Genomic DNA, 17,478 nt, shown 5'->3' with positions numbered 1-17,478 from the left:
GGGAGAGGGAAGCCTAGTGTTCTGCAGTCCACGGGGTTGCAAAGAGTCGGGCGTGACTGAGCGGCTGAACCAACAGCAGGAAGGGGTCCAGAATGAAAACTGGTCAAATGAAGGGAGGTGTTTCAGGACTGGAGATCTTTTTTGGCCACGCTGTGCGACTTGTGGAATCTTAGTTCCCCAACCGGGGAGCGAACCCTTGCCCTCAGCAGTGAAAGCGTGGAGTCCTAACCACTAAATCACCAGAGAATTCCCAGGATTGGGGATTTTAGATGTGGGACCTCCACCTTGTGTTTTCACATTCACAGCCTTAAGTGAAGCTCATTTCTGGACATCCCAGCAACTTCTAAAAATAAACTCAAGTTCTTGAAATATTCTGGTTTGCCTTTAAGCTTTCTTTGGCTAGGGGACCTGGGCTATTTTCAGTTCCACGTCCCCAGGTGGTATGGATTTGATCTATCGGATGACAAATGACGCCAGGCCCATAGTGAGGGCTCAGCAGATAACTTGGGAAAGGTTAGCCGTGGGCGAGGCTGCAGCCAGCCAGGAGGCTGGGGAGTGGGGAAGCTGCCATTTAAAGATTCCTGGGACTGCAGGGGGAAACTGGTGTGCAGACAGCTGTTGGAGGATGTGGGGCTGTTTGTATCTAGTCCAGATAAAGAGGAAAGAACATTCAGGGAGCGTCTAAAAAGAAAGAAAATTGTTGCATGCCTGGGAGGACATGGCAGCCTATGGCAGGAACGCCCAGCTGAAGCAAAGATCTAAGGGGCTTAACTCTCCTGGCTCTGGATGGCTGAATGTGGCCTTTAGAACCATGGCCTCTCCTTTGATCCGTCTTCTCACATTTCCCCGTCTTCCTCCCCCACCTCTTACTTCAGGTTCACCTTGCCCCAGGCCCTATTGATCCCCTGGCACTTTGACCAGCTCCCAAGACACGCGGTCCAGGAGCCACACCCGATGCCCCTTTTGACACTGTCCTTCAGACTAATCCCTGCCTGAAGCTGCCCAGTGCCTGCTGAAGGGCTCCAGGTGAACCTACTGTGCCTTTTCTTTTATCCTTCAGAAATATACTTTCCTCTAGCATCAGTTAGGAAAGCTCTCAGCTGCAGTTAATAGCATAACCAATGACCGTGGCCGTAAACATAAGGACTTCTCATTACCAAGAAGTCAGTGGGTAGAAGGGCTTGATATTGATCCAGTGGCTTAAGGATAGCTGCTACCTCCCAAGTCCATCCTTTTTGCTCCACCAGCTATAGTGACTTTTCATTCTTGTGCTGGTTACCTCATGACTACAAGGTAATTATTGCAGTACCAGGCATCACATCTTCATCGCAGGAAGAAGGAAGGGTTAGGCAAGTTACCCATGATGTCTGTATCTTTACTTATATAAGAAAAGCAAAATTTCCTTGAAAGTTCCTTATTGGAATCCCCCTTACTACTTAGCCAGAACTGACCCCCGGTCCCCCTCTAGCTATGCAGGAAACTGGGAGGACATGTGGTTTTCCAGCTTCCTGTAGTTGTAGGTGGCAAGGGAGAAAAGGGGGTTGAGCCTGCTGTTAGTCAACCAGAAGTGTCTACCATATCTGCCCACTCTAATGAAGCAGAGAAGTCTCCTGCGATTGCGCTGGAAGTGTCCAAGAATTATCTTAAGAATTGATGTGGAAGACAGCACCCTCTGGTTTTTGCACTGCAGGAATCTTCTCCAAGTGAAAGAGGATTCAGTGATGATTTTTCCACTCCTGGAACAGAACTGTTTAAATTCCATCCATTTGGCCACTAGCAAAACTCGTCAAGAATTGCTATTTATCTTTTCCCCTGTACATCTTGTCTCTTCAGCTGGATTATAAGCTATCTGAGAAGAGGGATCTTATCTCATACCACCTTCTATTGTTAGTTACTCAAATTAGTGTCATGCCCTCTGTGGCATCCAGGACACGCCCACTAATGAAGATAACCCCCGAACTTCATGGGGTGGGTGAAGAGACGACACACCTTCCACGGAATCAGACACACCTAGGAGGCAGAATTGTTTGGAAAGGCTAACAGATGGAAACAATGTGTTTATGGAACCCAGCATGTTGGCTGGAGATGGGATTGGAGGCTATTGTGCAAGCAGGGTGTAAGTTTTCAAGCTGCTTTTAAAACCAGGTTTGGGGTGTTACTAAGTTTGGTCTACCCTTCCCCCTCCTTGTATTCATTCATGTTCATTCATTCCACAATAGGGTCCCTGCTAGGTGCTAAGGTTCTGAAAATTCAGCAAAGAATAACACATTCCTACCCTCAGAGCTATATATTGTCACCCTGCTTATTTAACTTCTATGCAGAGTACATCATGAGAAACGCTGGCCTGGAAGAAACACAAGCTGGAATCAAGATTGCCGGGAGAAATATCAACCACCTCAGATATGCAGATGACACCACCCTTATGGCAGAAAGTGAAGAGTGTTAGGGTGGTCGGCTCAATGAGGTGCATAACAGCTCCGGGGACCTGAGTCGTGTTTCCTGTTTTCTTGAACATTCCTTAACCAAATAAGGAAAGATTTCTATATGCGATAGCATAAGGAAGGCGTTGCATGAGCTCATTCTGCCTGTCCAATCAGGTATCGCCAAGTACCCTGTAACTGAGATAAAGAGCTGACTGTATATAAACCGCCATACTGCTTTGTTCGGGGCTCTCGTCTGATTCCGCTGCGTCGGATGAGGCTTGAGCCCTAGCGTGCTAGAAATAAAAAATTCCCTTCTTGCTTTTGCATTACCATGGTGGACTTGTTCGCTCTCTCGGTTGGTTTGGAGATACGGGCTCGGTGCATAACATTTGGGTGCTCGTCCGGGATCTCCGGCCTACCGGGGAGGACAACTCTCCTGGTAGAAGGGAATAATCTCGTTAGGAGTTGAGAGCTCTGAGCACTGGTGCTAGCAGTGCAGAGGCCTAGATTAAGTCCAGGGCCCAGTATCGTACTGGGGAGGCATCTAGGTGTAAAGTAAAGAGGCAAGCCCATAAGGCCGGGTCCCCGGTAGCGAACCGGGAGGGCAGCTGGCACTGAGGACGTCCTGACGGTAAGACACTTGCAAGTAGAGAAGGGGTCTCCAGTGCTATCAAGGAGACTGAAAGTAATATTGAGAGTTGGAATCTGTGTCGTTTCTGTGACTGTGTGCTGGCACTGTCTGTGTGAGTCTTGTTGTCATTGTCCATGTTCTCTGTACCCATGGGGCAATCTACTTCTACTCCGCTGTCTCTGATGACTGACCATTTTTCTGATTTTAAGTCTAGAGCTCAGAATCCTTTGTTACTGGTGAAGAGCAAATTGGTGACTTTCTGTTCTGCCGAGTGGCCCACCTTTGACGTCGGATGGCCACAAGAGGGAACCTTCAATCCCCAAATTATCCAGGCAGTTAAAGAGAGGGTGCTTACCCCTAGTCCTGCCGGGCACCCAGACCAGACTCCCTACATTCTGGTCTGGCACAATCTAGTGAGAAACCCGCCGGAATGGCTTAAACCCTTTGTTCTCGCTCCTTCTAAACCTCCTAAACCTCCCCGTCCCTCTTCCCCGACTCCAACCTCGCTAAACCCACAGGTACTAGTCATGAAAGCTTCTGAAGAAAAAGAAGAAAAACAGGACGAAAAAAGACCTAAGCCGGTGTTCCAGGAATCTTCTCTGTCGACGGTATCGGGCCTTGGGTGCATTGCAACCACGTACGCCCAGCCACTTCAGCAGAGCAGAAAGACGCTAAAAAAGAATGGGAAGCGTCTCTGCACCCATCCAACCCCCTGAGGCTGAAGCTCTGGCGTCGTCGACGGGACCAAGGCAACTCGTCTGGACCATCTTATGGATGACCATGTTACTCTGCTCCGAAGCTGCCAGCATGAACCCGCACCAACCTGTCAAAATCACCTGGAAACTGCAAAATGGACTAACATGTGAGATGCTTAACTCCACCACTGCAATACATCCACCAAATACTTGGTGGCCAGGCTTATACTTTGACCTTAAGCCGGTGGTAGATATACCTTGGAAAAGGGGCTACCTCCGGAATCATGCATTCTGGGCATGTCCAGGTGCACCCAGGCACAACTGGAAGATCTGTGGGGGCACACAGGACTCTTATTGTAAATCTTGGGACTGCATAACTTCTAATGATGGGTCGGAGACTCCAGGGTATAGAATGTGGGATGTAGGAAATCGGGACTTGCTTAACTTCTCATTTGTAGGACCCGTACCTCTGTACTCCGATTGGGAAAAGGATCATAACTTTGCCCAGGTAAAAATAAGGTTTAACACTGACAAAGCAAAAAAAAAAGGCCTGGGTCAACGGGATATCATGGGGGCTTCAGACCAGAAATGACCTGACTACTTATAACGGGATCATTGTTGTGAGTCAAGTTTTAGAACCGGTACAAATGTATAATATCGGTCCAAACCCCGTTGAACAGGTCCATGCAACTCTCTACCCGACAACCTCCCTACCTACATCCCAGGGACCAACAAAAGACCCAGAGGCGGGCCCCCTTGCTAAACTTGGACAAACAGATCCACTATGGAAATTAGTAAAGGCAGCTTATGCTACCTTAAATCTAAACCCATCCTGAGGCAACTAAATCCTGTCGGTTATGTTACAACTTAATTCCCCCTTATTACGAGGCAGTAGGCCTCAATGCCTCTTACGACCTGGCCAACGGCACCGATCCTCCCCAATGTCGATGGGGAGAACGAAAAGTAGGCCTTACAATGAGAGAAGTGTGGGGAAAGGGACTATGTATGAGCAAAGTGCTGCCAGACAGATCCTCATTGTGTGCCCTCACTGTTGAACTCATGAGTCTGCCGGTAGCCAGGTGGTCAGTTCCACAGATGGGAGGATGGTGGGTGTGCTCTCACACTGGGTTGACTCCCTGTGTACATAGCTCCATTTTTTATCCTAAAGAATTTTGTGTTATGGTGGCTGTGATGCCAAAGATACTGTATCGACCAGAAGAAGCTGTATATGATTATTGGGCCCACAAATTGACTCTTATTCAACAAGAAAGGGCTTATAAAGTTGAGAGAGCCCATTACTGCCTTAACCATAGCAACTATGTTCGGTCTGGGAATAGCCGGGGCCGGAACTGGAATAACAGCTTTGTCCATGCAAAGTCAAGGATTTAACTCTTTAAGAGCAGCCATAGATGAAGACATCGCTCGTATAGAACAGTCTATTAGTCATTTAGAGTCATCTTTAACTTCCCTGTCTGAAGTAGTTTTGCAAAATAGAAGAGGGCTAGATCTGCTATTTCTGCAACAGGGGGGACTTTGTGCCGCCCTAGGAGAAGAATGTTGTTTTTATGCAGACCATACTGGAATAGTTAGGGAATCCATGGCCAAAGTGAGAGAGGGGCTAGCCCAGCGTAAACGAGAGCATGAGGCTCAACAGGGATGGTTTGAGTCCTGGTTTCAACAATCCCCCTGGCTGACTACTTTAATCTCTACCCTGCTAGGACCCCTGATAATCCTTCTAATAATGCTTATGTTTGGCCCTTGTATTATCAATAGACTTGTAGCCTTTGTAAAAGAGCGCATTAATACAGTACAGCTGTTCGTGCTTCGGCAGCAATATCAAACAGTATCTCAGGACCCAGAGGAGGATTCCTCTGTATGATCTAAGAACAGGGGGGAATGTTAGGCAGGGTGGTCGGCTCAATGAGGTGCATAACAGCTCCGGGGACCTGAGTCATGTTTCCTGTTTTCTTGAACATTCCTTAACCAAATAAGGAAAGATTTCTATATGCGATAGCATAAGGAAGGCGTTGCATGAGCTCATTCTGCCTGTCCAATCAGGTATCGCCAAGTACCCTGTACCTGAGACAGAGCTGACTGTATATAAACCGCCATACTGCTTTGTTTGGGGCTCTCATCTGATTCCGCTGCGTCGGATGAGGCTTGAGCCCCAGCGTGCTAGAAATAAAAAATTCCCTTCTTGCTTTTGCATTACCATGGTGGACTTGTTCGCTCTCTTGGTTGGTTTGGAGATACGGGCTTGGTGCATAACAAAGAGGAACTAAAAAGCCTCTTGATGAAAGTGAAAGAGGAGAGTGAAAAAGTTCGCTTAAAGCTCAACATTCAGAAAACGAAGATCATGGCATCTGGTCCCATCACTTCATGGGAAATAGATGGGGAAACAGTGTCAGACTTTATTCTTTGGGGGCTCCAAAATCACTGCAGATGGTGATTGCAGCCATGAAATTAAAAGATGCTTACTCCTTGAAAGAAAAGTTATGAGCAACCTAGATAGTATATTCGAAAGCAGAGACATTGCTTTGCCGACTAAGGGTCCGTCTGTCAAGGCTATGGTTTTTCCTGTGGTCACGTATGGATGTGAGAGTTGGACTGTGAAGAAAGCTGAGTGCTGAAGAATTGATGCTTTTGAAGTGTGGTGTTGGAGAAGACTCTTGAGTCCCTTCGACTGCAAGGAGATCCAACCAGTCCATTCTGAAGGAGATCAGCCTTGGGATTTCTTTGGAAGGAATGATGCTAAAGCTGAAGCTCCAGTACTTTGGCCACCTCATGCAAAGAGTTGACTCATTGGAAAAGACTCTGCTGGGAGGGATTGGGGGCAGGAGGAGAAGGGGACAACAGAGGGTGAGAGGGCTGGGTGGCATCACTGACTCGATGGACGCGAGTCTGAACTCCAGGAGTTGGTGATGGATAGGGAGGCCTGGTGTGCTGCGATTCATGGAGTTGCAAAGAGTCGGACACGACTGAGTGACTGAACTGAAACTGACCCTCAGAGCTTGTGAGGAAGCTGATAAGTAAGCAGTCATAAGAAATAGGACCACTATACTCTCCTGCTCGATGTGTCTCAGCAGTTCAGAAGTTCTGGGTTTAAGTTAGTAGAGGGCATTCCCAACCCTTGGCTGGGGTTTGTTTTAATTTTTCTTGGCTAGAAAACCTGAGTTGGAAAGGGCTTTAGAATCAGCTGGGGCTTCCCTGGTGGCTCAGACAGTAAGGATTCTGCCTGCAATGCGCACGACCCAAGTTCAATGTCTGGAGAAGAGAATGACCACCCACTCCAATATTCTTGCCTGGAGAATTCCATGGATAGAAGAGTCTGGCAGGCTAAAGTCCAGGAGGTTGTCAAAGAATCAGACCTGACTGAGTGTCATTTCTCTACGGTTTTTAGAATCAGTCAGTCTTGGCTTAAAATCCGAGTTCTGTCATTGACCGTGGGACCCCGGGGCAGACGTCTAAACTCTGACCTCAGTGACCTCACATGCCAGTTCTCCGTTACTGCCTCTCAGGTCTGGAAGCATCCTTCAATACACGCTTGGTGATTAGTTTCATTCTCCCACTTCTCCTTTAAAGTAAGCACCACGTGAAGCTCACAGTGGAGGTGGGGGAGGAGGAGGCTTCCATCTTTGCAGCATGGGTCAGGGGTCGGGGAGACGGCTGCATGCTCGTCCTGTAGAGCTGGCCGCAGCCACAGGACCCAGACCCTGGTCCATCTGCAGCCTCATGTGACTGCCCTGCAACCCTCTCTACTCTGAAACCACACTCTGCAGGGCAACCCTCCTGCTTGCACCAGCGTCCACTGTCTCCTGACGCAGGCCTCTGTCATTCCTTTTCACTGTAGCCCACCCACCCTCAGAAGGCCTCTGCCCCTGCAGGTCCCTGACTCCCTCTGACCACTGGCGCCCTGCCTACCCACGGAAGCGTGTGGTGTATGGCTCACCCAGCAATTCCAGACCAGCAAATTCTCTGCTACCTGGTGGCCTGATTACACCTTTCCTGGCTCGGTCTGTGCCCCTTGCAAGCGGTCCCTTCTCAGGGTTGTCCCTCCCTTAGGGCGCCGTGGGCTTTTCCAAGGTCTCCCAGCTCTTCCTCTAATGCCGTTAACAACTCTTGCTACTCAGCTTCCATTACCTGACCTACTGCGTGGTTTCTGTTTCCTGATTGGACCCAGGGTATTGAGATCAGCGAAGAAGAGATGCTAGCGTCAGTATCTCAGATTTATTTTACCCCTCGAATGAGAAAGCCGGCATAAAGCCTGCAGAGCGCTGCTCCGCTCCTTAGAGGTGCTGTCTCTCTCGCTGCAACCATGACTTCTTTTCACAGGAACAAGGGAAGCGAGTGTCAGTGGGTGCCAGGCACTTGGCAGGATAGTGCTGACGTGCGTGTGGTTAGCCTTAGAGGAAGAGACGAGGGTCAGAGAGGCTAACGTGGTTACAAGGGATCATGTGTGCAATGTGGGATTAAGCTGAAGCCGAGGTGGCTAGCCCTCCGAGTCCACACACCATGCTGGGCCAAAACCCTCATCCTCACCTGAATGAGAACAAATTTCCTACGTTAACAATCGCCCAAGTCTCCCTGCTCACTCCATGATGAGAATAGCTGAGCAGCAGGAGAATCATTCGCTGGAGTTCTTTCGTAATGACTTAACTAAGAGAGTGCCTCCTGAGAGAAAGGTCTGACTCATTCGAAAGGTGTGAGCCTGTGGTTTCCCTTTCTCTGAGCTGGCCTCCGAGGAGCCTGACCTTGAAACTGATGCTGTGAGCCTCGGCAAGTATGCATTGGGCTGTTAAAGTGCCACTTTGAGAAAAATCCCATGGGTTACAACGTGGACTAAATAGTTCATCAGTAGTAGGACCAGTTTGTATGGCCGGTTGCTTGAACCTAACGTCCCAAAGGCCAGCGGTCCTTATTTGCTGATGCTTCTCCAGTCCCTAGAGCAGCTTGGTATATCAGTTCAGTTCAGTCGCTCAGTCGTGTCCGACTCTTTGCGACCCCATGAATTGCAGCACTCCAGGCCTCCCTGTCCATCACCAGCGCCCGGAGTTCACTCAGACTCATGCCCATGGAGTCAGTGATGCCATCCAGCCATCTCATCCTCTGTCGTTCCCTTCTCCTCCTGCCCTCAATCCCTCCCAGCTTCAGAGTCTTTTCCAATGAGTCAACTCTTCGTATGAGCTGGCTAAAGTACTGGAGTTTCAGCTTTAGCATCAGTCCTTCCAAAGAACACCCAGGACTGATCTCCTTTAGAATGGACTGGTTTGGCTCTCCTTGCAGTCCAAGGGACTCTCAAGAGTGTTCTCCAACACCACAGTTCCAAAGCATCGGTTCTTCGTTGCTCAGCTTTCTTCACAGTCCAACTCTCACCTCCATACATGACCATAGTGCTCAGTAAATATTCCAGTGGATGAATTCTACATGGTCAAGGGTTTGCCATGTTTTCTCTACATATGGGGCTTCACTAGGCTATTTTGAAGTAGGATTTTATTTTAAAAGGTAGACAGAGGAGCATGAGTGTACGGCAGTAAGTAGGAACATGACTCTTCCATAAATCAAGGCATGACACAGCATGGCTGCAACATGCCAGGGACCTAACTATCCTAGTCAAAGCTTGCTTGTCCCAGGTTCGTCTTTCCCAGGCATTAGCCTCTTAGCTATTGCCCATAACTCTAACTAGGAAAGTATGGTAACATGCCAGGGAACAACACAGTGGCTTTTTAAACTGGAGCCCTTTGGAAAAAACTGTCCAGTGCCTGGCAGGGAATTCTATACATGGCATCTAGTCCATCCATAACTGGCTGGCACTGACGTTGTGATGATGGCGAGATCTTAAAATAAAGGGCTGACATAGGTGGTGGAAACTCCGGCAGGGGAGGAAGGCTCAGAAGAGGGTCTTGGTGTTTTTAATCAGATAATCTCCCTACACATCTCAAATCATGACTGGGAAGCTGCCCACACTTTCTATGCATAATCATTCAGAAGGTTTGCGCTGTAGCTCACAGAAACTGAACCAAATTAGTAAGTGAAAAGAACATTCTCTACATGTTATAGGTATTATAGAGGGAAAAACATGAACACAAACTCCTGGACACCTCAAAAAAAAACCTTGCTTGCTTACTGGAAATTTTTCCCACTCCCATTTATCACAGTGGAAAATATATAAACTGTTTCTCTATTAGAAACACCAGGATGTGAGCCAGCAGTGGGCCCTGCTTGTGGTTAGTCTCTTAAAACAGTTGTCCCCAGAACAGAAGCAGACAAAAGCCCAAAGTCTTTCAGACTTAGAGGTGTAACAGGGTGAAGTTGGGCAGATCTGACTCAGCTGGTGTGTGGTGTTCAATACTGGTTCCTTCACATGCTTATGGAGCCCCTGCTAGGGACAACCTGTGTCTCAATGCAGAGTGGGCGCTCCCTGCACGTGGACACTTTGCCTGTCACCTGGGATTCTTTCTAACACACTGGGGTGAAAGTCGCTCAGTCCAATGCTTTGCGACCCCATGGACTACACAGTCCATGGAATTCTCCAGGCCAGAATACTGGAGTGGGTAGCCTTTCCCTTCTCCAGGGGATCTTCCTGACCTAGGAATCAAACTGGGGCCTCCTGCTTTGCAGGCAGATTCTTTACCAGCTGAGCTGTCAGGGAAGCCCAACCCTGGAGGTGTGTTAAATGTTTGTCAACTCGACAAATGGTTCTAGCACCCATGGAGTTCATAGCATAGGAAGCCATACAGAATTTCTTGTTCAGTTAGCACTTCTACACCAGTAAAATCTGAGGTAAATGAAAATTTAACTTACGGTAGCCTTAAGGCAAGAAAAGATGAATCATTGGTGGCTGCAAGCAGTATTTCAAGACTTTTTAACCTACCTGGGGCAGGAATGATGGGCAGTGCCCAAGACCAATCATAACGCCACTGCCTCATTAGAGGTGGGTTCAAGGGCACACCTCCTCAGTAATCAACCAGCGAGCTGGCCTCAGGGGACAAAGATTGCTCTTTGCAGCAGGGGGCATGCGTAGACCTAGAGCCGATTCATGCTGATGTTTGGTAGAAACCAAGACAATACTGTAAAGCAATTATCCTTCAATTGAAAAATTAAAAATTGCTCTTTGGTACTTTACAGGCACTGCATGTTTTATTTATGATCATGTGAAGTTTCATTCTGAAAAGATTCACATGAACTCTTGTGACTTAAAAGTTTAGCAAATAATTTACCATAAATTCCGTATTTTTTCCTGGGAAGGAAAAAAAAAAATCGATTGTCAGGTGGCCTTTTACTTATAATGGGGAATTTGAGGATCCCTTGCAACACAAGAGTTGCATTTCTTCAAGATGTCTCACGACTAGAGTTTGGGAATTACTGCATAGATCTCAATTTTAACTAGAGTCATCGAGGATTAACACTCTTGGGATTGCAGTTTAGGCCCTATTGTGGATCTCCCAGGAACAATTCTATTAATATCACTTTTCATCTTCTAGGTACAAATTCAGGAAACAGTCAGGGAGCGAATCTCTCTCAGCCACATGCCAGCTTTCTCGGAGCCTACTGGGGAGGAGCCTGCTTTTCCTGGGACCACAACAGAGTCCCTCCCCCACTTAGGATGGATCAACAAAGAAAGTGCATCATTGGCGGAACACCCGGAGGTAGACGGCTGTACCCAAGGGGCATGGCATGAAGAAAACCAAGGTGACAACACGCTCGGACCTTCTGCAGGAGACCTGGGGCGTGCGCCGAGCATCCCAGAAGCCAGTGGTGAAGCCATGTCCCCCTGTGAGCTGTTGGGGCCTCCCCTCCAGCCCCAGGCTGCCTCTGTGTCCCCTGAATTTGCACACACCATCCCCACCCTGGAAACCATGTGCGCTGGGCCAGGGGACGGAGTAGCCGCCTGTGGCTTGGAGCGTCTTGAAGCAGGTGACCAGGGAGCATGTGATACCGTGGGCTCTCCGGTTGGAGCCCCAGTCGGTAAATATTTGCCTCAAGAAATGTGCTCCCTGGACTTAGAGCTGGCAGGTCAAAGCGAACTGCCTGATTTATGTCCTCCCGATGACAAGACTCTGGACGTTCTTTCTCAGACACGAGGTCCTGAGCCTCCCCAGGCTACGTGCGGGAGCAGTGACGAGAGAACCTCTCCCGACTCCCCTCTTTTCATCAGCACTTTCACCTGGAACATCTCACAGAAAGCCAGTAATGGTGCCACCAGGGAGGATCTAGCCAACATAGAGGGCTCCGCCTCCACGCCGGCCTCCATAGTGAAGGCTGGCCCGGAGAGGCTGAGCCCCAGTCACTCAGGGGACCTTGAGGAAAGATGGCCACTAGCTCCAGAGAGCAACTCTTCCGTTTGGGCCAAAGAGGAGGGCGGTGACGAGAACTCTAGCCCCGGTGCCCCAGACTCGGCAGACATACTGGCAGGTCATAGTTCGGTAGTGAAGTTTCCTCAGGAGAAGCCCACAACGCTAACTGCTAATGTTGAGTGTGCTGAGGTGATGGGGGCGAATGGGGACACATCCGCTCTTTCCGTTGCCCCGAAAGGCCACCCACCCAAATCCCTTGCTGTTTCAGCTGCTGGGGACAGCCCTGCAGGTGGCCCTGAGGAGAGTTCACCTCGGGCACCAGATGGAAATGCTTCTCAACTTCCTTCCAATGTACAGTTGGCTCATGGTTTTAATGGCTCCACAATCAAATCTTCAGGAGAGCTAGGACACATGGCTCTCAGTGGACCTGGAATCCATGTCCAAGTTCCTCAACTCCCAGAGGGAGAGGGTTTCTGTAGCAGTTCCCCTCTTCTGACTGGTAACCTGTCTAGAAGGAAGAGCCAGACCGGGCACAGAGCACACACCAGGAGCCTTGAAGAGAATTTCCAAGAAAAAGGAAGTGAAATAGCACAGCAGCGTTCTCCTGACGATAATTTCCAGGAAACTTTGCCCACGACATCTGTCGGACAAGTGGAAACAAACTTGGTGCCCTCGGACTGCTCATCAGCCAGCTCCACAGAGAGAGGAGGGCAGAGCTCGGGCAGTCGTGTGTCTGTGGTGGCTGAATCTACAGTGAAAGATGACAGTCAGCCTCTGAGCCAAGTTCCCCCTCTCTCTAACGTCCTCCTGGACGAGTCGAAAGAGAACAGTCCAGGATGTTGGGAAGCGGGTAAAAAGCTGAAGATCATCACTCTAGAGGCTTCTGTTCCAGAAACCTGGCCAGTAGGACAGCTGACAGATTCTGGGTTCAAGGGGATGGACGCTGGTCTCATTCCTGACAGGATCCGGGCAATTCCTGATGTTCTAAAGGCGGGTGCTGCCGTGCCTAAACCGGGCCCCTCTAAGACAGCATCAGCCTGCAGTCCTCAGGTAGAGTATAGCTCAGCAATTGCTAATAACCGAAAAGTCCATAAAAGGGAAGAACGAGCTGGCTGTAAAAGTTGGAGTTGTCTTTCCTCCCAGTATCTGAGCCAACGCAGATTCCTGGAGTCATCTGTGGACCCTGTAGAGGGAAAGAAAGTCTGTGTCACAGGCTTGCTCCCAGAGGCTTTCAGAACCGGAAGGAACGAAAATGCTAACCATGTGAGCCAAAATCGAGATGAAAGCCGACTCAAGAGGGATCGCCCCACTTTCTTTAAGCAGCTCCTGTCCTGCCCTAACATCTTGGAGTCCTCTGTGGACCCCACTGATGAAACGAGTGTGAGGTGGGCCAGGACAGAGCCACCAGAGCCTTCTGGGTCCACGCTGGGGGCCACCAGAGTGGAGAACAAACCGAAGGGGGGACACTTGGACCAGAGACTGGAAGTCCAGCCTGCCATTGTGCAAGTTGCGTGTCCCCAGCAAAGTGGGGAAACCCCTCCAAGCGAGAACGGCACCAACCAAAGCCAAGGGGACCGTGTGGGGTGGGAGGCAGGACAAAGTCGCCAGGACAGAGCAAGGGGGGACGTGCGTGCTGCCATCTCGGCAGTCCCGGGCCCTGTGCAGGCTGGGGAGGTGATGCCAGGGGGACGCATCAGAAGCCGAGTACAGGAAGGCAGGGAGAGGCGCTCAGGGGGGCCTGGACCCAGTAAAAGCAATGGACCAGCATTAGTTTCCCCCGCTCTAGCTCTCTCTAGCCGTCTTGCCAGGGTGACCCCCCAATCTGTTGGAGTCACTACTTGCAGCTTCGCAGCTCAGAGTTATGACCTCCGTGAGGAGGACTTCGTGGAGCCCAGAAACCACGAGCATGCCTCTTCTGACTCAGAGGAAAGGCGAGCTATGAAGAGGGAGTGGAAGCAAGCGCCCTCTTCCGGTGGTCTCACCAGGAGGCCTTTTACGTCCCCTCCTGAAAGAGGCATCACAGACTTTTCAAGAAGCCACAGAATTGAGGAACATAAGATAGAGGAACCCCCCGCTGGGGAAACCAAACCCACAGGCACATCTGGTTCCCTGGCGGGGCCCCTGGCATCTGTTTCCGGAGAATGTGCATCAGCGAAAGCTCCTAAGATGCTGCGGGACCCCTACCAACAGGGCTCCACTCTGGGCCACGGGAAAAAGTCGGGGGAGGAGGAGAAGGTTGGCCCCATGGCGGCCCAAGCTAGCTGTCCACCCCCGCCAGCAGTGATGAAGTCACAGGAGGTCAAGGAGAAGCAAAAAACCCCAGGAAGTGGATACTTAGCTGAGGGGGTAAAGAAGAAAATTCTGTCCAGGGTGGCTGCCCTGAGGCTGAGATTGGAAGAGGAGAACGTGAGAAAGAACTCGGTCTCTGAGAGTCCTAAGCCTGAAACGTCAGTCTCGCGCACAGATGAGAAAGGAGAGCCCCAGAGGCCACCTTGCCAGAGCAGAGCGAGAGGTGAGGGCTGTGTTGCTTCCTATCGCAGTTTGCGTTTGTTGACCTTGAGGGCAAGTTCGCGCATCCTTCTGAGCCCTTGTATTTAGGGTGCATGTCCGCTGAGCAGGCACTGGATGCTGGGACCAAGTGGTCTGACGTGTAGGCTGGTGGGTCTCAAATGTGAGTGACCTTGGGCTCCCCTAGGGGGCTCTTTAGACAGATCGCTCAGTCATGTTCAACTCTTTGGGACCCCATGGACTGTAGCCCTCCAGGCTCCTCTGACCATGGGGGTTCTCCAGGCAAGAATATTGGAGTGGGTTGACATGCCCTCCTCCAGGGGATCTTCCCAACCCAAGGATCAAACCCAGATCTCCCACATTGAAGGCAGATTCTTTACCATCTGAGCCACCAGGGAAGCCCATGAATACTGGAGTGGGCAGCCTATCCCTTCTCCAGGGAAACTTCCCGATGCACAAGGTCTCCTGCATTGCAGGTGGATTCTTTACCAGCTGAGCTACCTGGGAAGCCCGACCTAGAGTTTCTGGTTCAGGAGAAAGTGCATTTCTACTGAGCTCCTGGGGACCTACTGGGAGCACCACTGGTATAGGCTGCCTGTCGGTGGGCTTAACTGAGGGAGCACGTGGTTAGGATGCTTCCTGTTTAATTATCCTTCAAAAAACAGTAAAGAAACAAGCATTAGCCTGCAGTAATCTAGGTGAGAGATGACTTGGACCAAGATGGTAGCGATGCATAGCAGTGACTAGTGATGACATTCTGTAGAAGTTTTGTAGGCAGGAACCATGGGACCCGCTAACGGAGGGGAGGGAGGCTGTGAGAAAGAAGGCAAGGGTGACTCCATGATGTTAGCCTGAGCTACTGTTAAGTTACGGGGTTGCTGTTTACTAAAACAGGAAGACTGGAGGAGGAGCTAGTAGTTCTGTTTTTTAAAAAAAAGTCCAAAAAGAACTTCTTTTAAGTGTGCAGTGTGTCAGGGCCCAGCGCTGAGGCCAGAAAGGACCACAGTATCAGCCATTAGGGATCCTGAGGTGGTCGTTGGAGTGCCGTGAAATTCGGGGACTTTAGTAACTGACATTAAGCTCATGCCATCTCTAATGTAGCCTTTGGATGTCTTTTGAGGCAGTGAATCTTGTAATGCCTTGTTCCTTTTATGAATAAACGGTTTGTACTAAGAGGCTGTATCACAGCATATAAAAGGACTGAGCTTTCAGTCCCACTCTGACCAACATGGGCGCGTGCCCTTGGGTGCGTCATGGCCTTGGTGGTGGTTTAGTCACTAAGTTGGGTCTGTCTCTTTTGCAACCCCGTGGGCTGTAGCCCACCAGGCTCCTCTGTCCATAGGAATCTCCAGGCAAGAATAATGGAGTGGGTTGCCATTTCCTACACCAGAGGATCTTCCTGACTCAAGGATCAAACCCAAATCTCTTGTGTCTCCTGCGTTGGCAGGAGCTTTCTTTACCGCTGAGCCACCAAGGAGCTCACTGGTGCTTTTAACACTGGAGGCCCTCAAAGAGGTGAATGGGAATTCCGTGGTGTGGGAAAGTTTAAAAACGCTTTCTAGGGGGAAAAACTTTCCGAAGTTTTGGAAACCAAGTTTGCTCAGAGCGCAGTGTATCTAGAAGGAGGTCTGAATGGGAGCTGAAGATTGCTGAGATGGGAGGGGAGGAGTTTGCTAGCCTGACTCACTCCCACGGAAGAAGGTGTTGCAGACACGATGAGAGAGGTGTTCAGCCTTTGTGTGGCTCTTCCGCATCAGGAGCTGCAGAAAGGCAGAAGATTGGACTTAGGTTTAGAGGAGGAGAGGGACCCTGATCACCCAAGTCCAGGTCTCTAAAAGAATAGTTACATCTGAACCCAGTTACAGGCGACAACACGTGCTGTAATTTTTTTCATCTATTTTTGGCTGGGCGAGGTCTCCGCTGCGAGAACTCTTCTCTAGCTTGGAGCTCGGGCTGCTCGGTGCGGCGGCTTCTCGTGTTGCGGAGTGCAGGCGTCAGTAGCTGCGGCACACGGGCTTAGCTGCTCCGTGGCATCTTCCTGGACCAGGGATTGAACCTGTGTCTCCTGCATTGGCAGGCGATAATCTTTACCACTGAGCCACCAGAGAAGCCAAACGCCGGAGTTTTGGTGAGAGGGAGGGAAAAGCTTTATTTGGAAAGGAGATTGACAAGGCCAGTTTTAAGCGATGGAGTGGTTCTGGTGTAGAGTGCACTCTGTATCTTGCGCTTGCAGCTCTTCACCGTGCTCACTTCCAGAGGCAGGGCAGGGCAAAAGGTGGACAAGATGGCTGGGCTGCCCGTGGCCGGGAGGCTCTGTCCTCCGGGACGGGTAGCTTGGGCGGAACCTGTCGCGGCCCTGTGAGAAGAAATCTTTAGTGCATAGCGAGTGGCTGTATACTTTCTGCCCGTTATAATGTTACTTCAAATAAGATTAAAAATTCAAAACATCAACCAGTGCAGCTAACTGGTATAATTAGACCACGTGCCAAACAAGATTTACAAAACATTTAGGTACAATCCGGGAGTCTGTAACCATCTTTTCTGTTAAAAGTGGCATGGGTTTTCTTTCAAGTTTAAGTATAAAATTTCTTTTCATCTCACCCTGCCCTTTTCGTCTGAAGTCCCCAGGGTCTCTGTTTCAAGTTTCAGACTCCTGGGGGCTCAGAGTCCTGGTAACTGCAGTCAGCTTTGCTTTGCTTGGGGGAATCGCATCAACGCCAAACTGCATCCCATAACCCAAGATTGCAGCCACCTCTTTCCAAGCTCTTTCCCACACAACCTGGTAAAAGAAGAGATGGTGGTGACGTAACACGCCAGCCCTGGACTGGGGCACAACGCTGCAGCCCTCTAACGCCAGGGAGAGGCTCCTTAGCGGAGACCTCACTCCCCATTCGTGTCAGAGGGGCCCGCAGCCTCGGCTGCAGAAA

General features: G+C 50.0%; 1 protein-coding gene across 4 annotated transcripts in view; it reads left to right on the top strand.

The window, feature by feature from the left end:
- Positions 1-17,478, top strand: part of ALPK2 (alpha kinase 2) — a 140,920-nt gene that overhangs the window by 87,081 nt on the left and 36,361 nt on the right. For all 4 annotated transcript variants that reach the window (XR_006057722.2, XM_027960856.2, XM_027960857.3 and 1 more), the window contains exon 5: positions 11,231-14,555. Coding sequence is in view for 3 of the 4 variants with exons in the window: in XM_027960856.2 (XP_027816657.2) it covers positions 11,231-14,555 (3,325 nt within the window). In the remaining variant the exon portion in view is untranslated. The remainder of the gene's footprint in view (positions 1-11,230; positions 14,556-17,478) is intronic.

This window comes from Ovis aries, chromosome 23, assembly GCF_016772045.2.
Source record: "Ovis aries strain OAR_USU_Benz2616 breed Rambouillet chromosome 23, ARS-UI_Ramb_v3.0, whole genome shotgun sequence".
NCBI classification, from domain to species: domain Eukaryota; kingdom Metazoa; phylum Chordata; class Mammalia; order Artiodactyla; family Bovidae; genus Ovis; species Ovis aries.
This window is presented reverse-complemented; position numbering and strand designations above follow the sequence as displayed.